Source organism: Opisthocomus hoazin, chromosome 1, assembly GCF_030867145.1.
Source record: "Opisthocomus hoazin isolate bOpiHoa1 chromosome 1, bOpiHoa1.hap1, whole genome shotgun sequence".
NCBI lineage: Eukaryota > Metazoa > Chordata > Aves > Opisthocomiformes > Opisthocomidae > Opisthocomus > Opisthocomus hoazin.
The window spans coordinates 132,829,672-132,838,354 of NC_134414.1; the positions used below are offsets into that span (position 1 = coordinate 132,829,672).

Below are 8,683 nucleotides of genomic sequence, written 5' to 3' on the forward strand. Positions count from 1 at the left end.
CTCAGCTACCTGGATAGCTACATATATCAACTAAAGTCAGTGTGGTTTTCTGCTTGCTGCTCTTTTGATAAAGCAGTTAGGTTACCACAAAGAATAAGCAGCAATTCTGCTAGCCTCCAAATTGTTTATTACTCTAGCTCTTGCCTCCAAGTTCACTCACCTTGTGTGTCAGCTCTGCAGAGTTCAGACTCTGTTGTGACTAAACAGCCATATGTCACAGCAGATGGACAGAATGGGGCTGTGTCTGTAACAGTGAAAGGAGCAGTTTTACCGCACTGTGCCAGCAGAATCATTGTCTACATCCTGCAGGTGTCACAGCGCAGAAACCGCCCCAGGCAGTGATTTACACGAGTTTATTGGCTGCATCAGGAAAGGGTGAGGGGCAGCAAAGTAGTGGTAGAAAAACTGCACAAAGGAGGGACTGTGGTGGCATGGCATTTCCTTTTCTGTATAAAGCTAGATAACTATTCTATATGTTAGTGTGCTGAGACTGAAAAGCTTGGTGGTTTTGTTTTGGTTTTTTTTACTTGTTACCAAAGTTCAGGTGAGGTTTTGGCCCTGGCTCCTTCAGCTGGTTCAGATGTGAAACAAGGCTCAAAAAACTTGAGATGTGGTCAGTCACGGGTAGAAGCAGTGAATGAAGAGCAAAGATCCAGGATCATGCTGCAGCTTTGTGGAAGCTGTGGGGTTTCCTGTTCTCTACCCGCTCCCCCTCCCTGCACTTGCAAAGCTGTCTAACTCGGCCTTAGATAGGTATTCTTCTGGCCTGGGGGTCTGGACAATCCCCCTATCTTGTCTGCCTTAAACCTGGTCTGTGTGCACAAGGTGCTGGAACAAAGCTAATAAATCTGGCTGAGATTCGTTGATGCCCTCAGAACAGCTGAGGTTTGTGGACACTTGTGCAGGCTTGCCCTCTCCAAAGAGCTCCCAACGCCCAGAGGAGTTTAGTACCTTGGCTTCTGTGTTTTTCCTTCTCTGTAACACACTCGTGCCCCAATTCTTGGGGCATTAATCAGCTAGCTGGCTGAGAGATAGAGATCTGTGTAACTGACACCCCCAAAAAATTAACGAAAAGCTTGAATAGCTAATGGATTAAAAAAGCGGGGGGGGGGGGGGGGAGAAGAAAAAAAAAATAACAAAAAAACCCAAATTAGCTTAGTCTGAGACTGGGAGGGTTGTGCAGAGTGTAGAAAAGGCTAATAGCTCTGTAACCTGGGCATGTGAAATGCGCAAACACAGGGTAGCATGCCTAGCACAGGGTGTTTCTGCAGTACTTTCCCACTTCTGCCCTTACGTAAGCTGACATCTCACAGGAATATCCTTAACATCTTATTGCAGAGATTTAGCAAACTGAATTACCGTAGCAAGTGGAAAAGGTCTCCAGATATATTACAGTTTGGAACAGAGTATTTTGTACAGTAATGACAAGACATGGATTTCTGCTGAGCGTGGAGCAGTGAGGTGGGTCTGAAATATCTGTGGTTCCTTTGAAATTTTGAATGCATAGTAATATTTACCTCTAGTCATGTCTATCCAAAATAGAAGTTAAGAAATGGTGAAGATGCACAGTTATGTTTAGAGGCTTAGTAGTGGCAGTATGTCATCAAATGAAAGATTAAACTCAAGAGGTCACTTGTGATAGGACCGCTAAGATGTGTTTAAAAAAATTAATATTAGAGAGCTGTGTTCTGTGGGCTGCGGCTTTCTGGGTTATGCAAAGAGGTAAATGAATATGAGGTTTAGATCTCAGTATTGTAATAACTTCTATGCTTCACGTAGCGATAACTGCTCAAGCTCAAATATTCTCTCTCCCCCTTTTTTATAGCTATTGGTGAAACGCTTTAAAATTCTTATAGGGAAAATGAGAGTTGCTCAAATTTAGCTTCAGTCTTGTGTGATCATCCTGGGAAGGTTGCTGCTTATTAGTATGCAAGAAAATTTCTTCAGTTTTATTTTATCCTACAAGACATGATACTTAAATACTAGGATACAATGTATTTGAAATGGAGTGATCTCATTTCATACAATATTAATTAATTCCCTATTGCATATATTTTAGATTTGGTTTTATAAAAAAAGATTGATACTTGCATGAGTGATAACAGCACCTATAGTTGCACTAGAGAGATGATGGAAGACGGAGCTGACAAGGGTCAGGTAGGATCTGCCCTGCATGCCGTATTTCTGCACAGTTACAGTGGCTGCATTGCAGATGTTTGCTTCTTTCTCGTGAAGGCTTGGTACTGGTGAGTCCTGCTCATGTCGTCACATTGCTGAATGAGGCTTACTGCGAGTTTCTTTCATTTCTGCTCATGTGCTGCATTAGAAATAGGCCCAGACAGCTCTGCAGATGGAAGATGCCTTGGCTTGTACTGGTTTCTCATTGTCCTAGGAAACAAAACCAACATTGTAAGTGGGGACGAGGCTGATTGCAGAATGTGATTTGGGGCTCTAGGAATGTAAGAAGAGAATTCTTCCCCTTTATTTGGTAGAGAAACAAAAGAACGTGAGGCTTTATGTCTGTGACCTCACACAAGCATGACCAGAGCTGGCCATGTACTGGCCAGCACCAGAGAGTTGCCAAGAGCCCCAGCAAAGTGTGGAGCTCAAGTGACCTGAACACAGTAGTTAGTTCTGCCTCTGTGGTGTTTGTACTGTAATTCTGGGCAGCAGTTGCGCCTTGTGACAGAGAGGCTAGCTCAGACAGGTAACTGGCCAAGCTGCCAGACTGCTGCCAGGACTCCTGAGCAGTTACAACAGCAGACCTGTTCTGTTCTCATGCAATACTTCCTGCATTTCTACATTGGCCCCAGCTTCCTCTGAGTAGGACAAACTGGACCAAAAGTCTGGCTCCAAGCTCAGAAAGACATTTTGCTGCCTCTTAATTTTCATAGCCTGGCAATCTTTGTTCAGATCACTCAGCTGGGCAGAAAAAAATAACCATTCCATTTTTGCTTCTGAAAGAAGTGTGGCAGCAGGAAGAAGGTCCCTAACAGTCATGTATGGACTTCCTCCCCCTCTGCCCCAGCTATGGGGTTATAGACCTTGGACAAGCCTCCATGAACATGTGCCAAGCTGGCATCTTTGTGACAGACTGAGGTGACCACTCATGACATGAAATAGTACCAGAAGCCCTTCTAAACTTCCCCAGGACTGGCCAAAGGGGCTTGTGTGTCTCATGTCCCATACATACCTGCTGTCACAGAAGGTGTAGCGATGAAGAGCAGCAAGCAGCAAAAGGAGGCCCAGGAGACCAGCAAGGCTGATGAAACAGTGAAGAAACCATGTACTGTTCTCTAAAGAGAAACAGTTGCTCTTTAAGGTTCATAGAATCATAGGTTGGAAAAGACCTCTAAGATCATCAAGTCCAACCAACCACCCAACACCACCATACCTACTAAACCATATCCTGAAGTGCCACATCTACTTGTGTTTTTTAAACACCTCCAGTGATGAGGACTCAACCACCTCCCTGGGCAGCAGCCTGTTCCAATGCCTGACCACTCTTTCAGTAAAGAAATTTTTCCTAATATCCAATCTAAACCTCCCCCGACACAACTTGAGGCCATTTCCTCTCATCCTAATGCTAATTAGTTGGGAGAAGAGATGAACACCCACCTCACTACAGCCTCCTTTCAGGTAGTTGTAGAGAGCAATAGAGTCTCCCCTCAGCCTCCTCTTCCCCAGATTAAACAGCCCCAGTTCCTTCAGTCAGTCCTCGTAAGACTTGTTCTCTAGACCCTTCACCAGCCTTGTTGCCCTTTTCTGGACATGCTCCAGCACCTCAGTGTCCTTCTTGTAGTGAGGGGCCCAAAACTGAACGCCGTACTTGAGGTGTGGCTTCACCAGTGCTGAGTACAGGGGCACGATCACCTCCCTACTCCTGCTGGCCATGCTACTCCTGATAAAAGCCAGGATGCTGTTGGCCTTCTTGGCCACCTGGGCACACTGCTGGCTCATGTTCAGCCAGCTGTTGACCAACCACCCCAAGGTCCTTTTCCACCAGGCAGCTTTCCAGCCACTTCCTCAAGCCTGTAGTGTTGCATGGGGTTGTTGTGACCGAAGTGCAGGACCTGGTGTTTGGCCTTGTTGAACCTCATACAGTTGGCCTCGGCCCATCAAGCCAGTCTGTCCAGATCCCTCTGCAGAGCCTTCCTACCCTCCAGCAGATTGACACTCCTGCCCAGGGTGTCATCTGCAAACTGAGGGAGCACTCAATCCCCTCATCCAGATCATTGATAAAGATGTTAAACAAGACTGGACCCAAAACTGAGCCCTGGGGGACACCACTCATGGCCAGCCGCCAGCTGGATCTAACTCCATTCACTACCACTCTCTGCGCTCGGACATTCAGTCAGTTCTTTATCCAGGGAAGAGTACACCCATCCAAACCATGGGCAGCTAGTTTCTCCAGGAGGATACATCTCACAGACAATTTGTTTACCCTGTGCCTCTGTCAGGATGGTATCTTCTAGACAATGCTCTCTTTATGCTGTACTTTGGAGGATAATCTAAGGTAGCTGGAATACAGTGCCAGGCACAGAACTGGGAAAAAACGATGTCTCCCCCATGCCCTTGATGGAGGAGCCTTATCTTTTACTGTAAAGGCACTAACTAGATCTTCCTTCTCACTGCCTCCCATAGTCCAGCTGCAGGCTTTGCATGTGCATCCCAGCAAATTTCAGCTCTGATTCTCTTCTAAATGAGTACTTCAGTGAAGTACATATGGTCGCACACAACTTCCCAGCAATGTCTTCAACCTCACCACCTAAAGCTTTTACCTACCAGCCAATCTTTGGAAGCTGTAAGCTGGCTTTCAGCTTTGCTGTCACAACCCATATGTAACCCAACAATTAGCAAGACGTAATGGTACCACTGGCTTACAATACATAGATCTGGGTGATCATACCATTGACATCTTTCTGTGTCATGGACTTCTGAATAATACTGCCTTTCCATTCAGCCCTACTGGTGGAAGGAAAGACCACTACATCCATCTCCTTTCCCAGAATTTCATAAAGGACTTTACAGTTCTGACAGCACTTTTGTTCACCCTTTGCCCACCCAAGAAATTTCTCACTGGAAACTTCAGCTCAGTTGCACGGTTCCTGCTACAATCCTGCCAGTGCCACTGATATTTGTCTTAGTGCACGAACAGAGGGCTAACTAGGGTTTTGAACGCAGAATGCACAAGAAGCAGCTTACTTGAGGGATGGCAAGCTATGGTCTTGCTCTGGTTCCCTGCTGGGTGGGACACAATGCAGGTTGCATTAGTCATGTTGGTGCTGCGTGCTGTCAACTTGCTGAGAACAGTCACTGTCCCGTTGTCATGGCCTTCTTCCCTGGGGGTGGAGTTGCTGTCTAGGACCCACGCGACCTGAGCAGCCGGCTTCCCTGCTGCCGCCTCGCACACGGGGTCCCCGTGGTTGTCACAGTACAGGGCCAGCCTGGGGGGCACTGCAAACCGTCAGGGAGATGCACGGAGTTAGTTTGCCGCAGTTGGGATAGGAAGTTCTTGTTCTTTACCCAAAATGAACACAGGGAATAGAGGAGAATAAGGTTGCAGGTGCCACCCCCTTACGGTGACAAAGGCCATAGTCATAAGAGGCAAAGATTGTGCCCCTTTTTCCCTTCTGGACAACTCTTCCCCCATTCAGGTGAGTTACCACAGCCTTGTACCATTAGAGGGTGTTTCCCTGGACATTGTGGTAGGGAATTGTCCCACATACTGGGCTGAATGAGGCTTTTGTCCTAAGCAGCCATCGTACACGTGGTTTAAAATGTATCTGAATGCCGGCATGAGAGGAAATGGGTCCGTTCCTATGGTCTGGAGAAGAACATCTCATGCTTGATAGAACATCTCATCACTTGGCAGTGTTACGCTCACATGTTTAGTTCTCTTAAATTAGTGTATTAACAATTGATTCTACAGGATAACCAGATGCATATGCAGAATCCTCTTTTAGTACATTGGAAATCGCTTCACACCTGTCATTTGTAACTAGACAGTGGAAAAGGGGGCACCAGAAGGCAGAAGAATTTTGGGAAGTAAGGAGAAGGGAGACATGGAGCTACTATCAATGTAATGCCTAGCAGTTTATCCCAGCAAGAAAACCTCTCTTCTTTACTGCATGCTTCCCTTGGTGCATGCAGAGAGGAGCTTTATATGTCCAGCCCAGACATGGTCCTTTGGGGAACTGCAAAATGAGGAAGGAGTCCCTTACCTAGCACGGTCAGGTAGTACGTCTTGTGGAAATTCCCTTCTGTTGTTACTAGTTCGCAGGTATAGTTTCCCTCATGGGCTATTCCCACGTGCCGTATCTCAAGGGTAGGATCCCCGTCTGGTCTGAATTTCCAGTTCATGCTGTCACTGCAGTTTGTTCTGTCTGTCTTGTTCTGATCAGCCCTGTATCCCATGGTGCAGGGGCCTCCAACCTTGGGGCTGATTTTCCATGTTACCATAGTTATATTTGATTTGTGAGAGCAGTTGAGCTCAGAGCTGCTACCTCCTGTCGCTGACACTCTGTTGTTCCCTGAAGGAGAGAAAGAAGGAGAAGGATGTGTGAGAAGGTGCCCAGGGATGTCACCCATAGCCTTGGAGTTCTGGTCTGTGCTTCACCAAGAAATGTCTTCACTGTAACACACCAACATGAGGCCCTGTTGGTGCCAACCCAAGAGCTGTATCTCTCTTCTTAGGCAGGAATAGATCTCCAAATTCATGGCAGTGTTCGCATATGTTGGTCCTTGTTTTCACTCCCTTCCTCTATAAGGTCCCCTCCCTAGGACAGTGGATAAATACCATGACTGGGGAGGAGAGTCTTAACGAGCTGCAGAGCCCATCTGTATGGGGAGATCTCTGTATCACTGCCCAGTGCAGCAGAAAAATGAACGTTTGGAGACACTCACCCCACTTTTGTGCTGGATATGAGGAGCCCTCCTAATCAGGTCAAGCACATGTGGCAATTTCTGCCCTGCCAGTCCAAAGCTCCAATCAACCAGTTTCCCTGATTATAGTGGTGACAGATGAAATAGTAGAGGAGTATGACATTTAAATGGAAAGAAAACACATTCCTGGTTGCTGTTGGATGCAGAGATCCCTGTTAGACTCAAGTTCACTGCCTTGTGACCTGCCTCACCTGTCCTAACAAAAACAAACAAGAAAAACAAACAAGAGTGTGCATAATTAAAGTAGAGCAGGGAGGAGAAGGATTATAGCTGCATTTTCAGATCCCACATTTACGGAATTAGCTTTTCTGAGTATTTAACTGAGTTTGGAAAGGGGAAAGAACCTTCCCACTAAGTCTTATTAAAACTTTTATCTGAATCTAGTGTCATCAAATCCCAGTACACTTAATTTGTCAGCACAAGTCACTGACACCTAAGAGTAAAAGACTGATAAGAAAACCTCCTATCAAAAGTGTTTTTAATAAATCTGTTAATTATCATGAAAAATATCATACTCCAAGAAAATCATTACCAGTTTTCACTAAATCATTGAAAAGCCCAAGTTCAGCATCTTACTGGTTGAGAACTGAGAAGATGTAGTGGCATCTAGAAAAGTTTTGATTTGCAGGTTATTGGTTTTCCACCAAAAAGTCGCTTCAGCAATTCGTAAAGATCCCTTCCCTTAGATTTTTTTCTTGCTCAAAGATGAATTGAGTAAACATCACTCTGATATATTGCCTTTTCCTCCTCTGCCCTTAACCGAGAGTTGGTACCAAAGTACCGCCAGAAGTACCTGTAGCTCCTGTGACCGCACTGAAGCTGAGCAGAACAATGGTGTACATGGTATTCCTGACAACTTTCAAAGTAGCTCTTGCGGTTTTGGGTGATATGGGTTTCTTGGACCATCCAGCTTGCTGAGAGCTACCCATCTTCTTCTGCCAATGATTCTCAGCAGCCAGAGTCACTGGTCTTCCTGTGCTCCTGAGAGCCCCTGCAGTGCAGCTACAAAGAGGTGGTGGTTCTTCTTCCTAGCACAAAGCTGCCTGTGCAGAGAATTGGTGAACAGAGAGGAAATGGTCTTGGTATTTGCTTTCTGACCATTGGCCTTCTGTATAGCGTTACTGAGGGAAGACAAACTCTACAGCACAAAATCTAAGCAGTGTGATTTTTCATGCCTGGTTCTGATCTTGCAGAGAGCATTTTATCACTGGGACTGGGGGAAGGATGTTCTTAGCCTACCACTTAAAGGATGCTCAACATACTCCAAAAAATCTCTTAAAACAAATTCCTGTTCCTCCCCACCCTATCCTCCCCTACATACCTAACAGCCTAAGACCCTTCCTCTACAAGTCACTGGCAATCACTTTTCCCCTGCAGGGAGGGAAGGTAGATAGGTACATTGCACATTCATATTACAGCTCTGTTTCTCTGATAATAGTATGTCTACAGACAGTTACACCAAGGTTGCTTTTTTTGCGCCACCATTTTTTGTTTTTCAGACTGTTCTGGTTCTATATTCCCCCTGTACGTACGTGAACACTAAAGGTTGTTCCAGTGGGGAGCTGCAGGATTTTGTTTAGAGCCGGAGGAGTCCCTTAATTTTTACAAGATCCTTGAAGGCATTTCCCAAGCTGCTAATGTCCGTCTTCCCCTGTGATTAAGACTGCTGTCTTATACCAGTAAAGACAGCTTCCCTAGATATAAGATGAACCTCCCTGGAAATTAATGCACTGAATTT

The 8,683-nt window shown here is 45.8% G+C and overlaps 1 protein-coding gene across 1 annotated transcript; it reads right to left on the reverse strand.

Moving 5' to 3' along the window:
• Nucleotides 1-2,300: 2,300 nt before the first annotated feature.
• On the reverse strand, nt 2,301-7,874 carry LOC104333929 (cell surface glycoprotein CD200 receptor 1-B). The gene is made up of 5 exons (XM_075412683.1): nt 7,739-7,874; nt 6,225-6,533; nt 5,206-5,457; nt 3,194-3,296; nt 2,301-2,388 (listed from the first exon to the last, which is right to left on the reverse strand). Exons 1-5 carry the CDS (start codon nt 7,872-7,874, stop codon nt 2,301-2,303), a joined length of 888 nt encoding a protein of 295 aa, XP_075268798.1.
• Between the last annotated feature and the right edge of the window lie 809 nt (nt 7,875-8,683).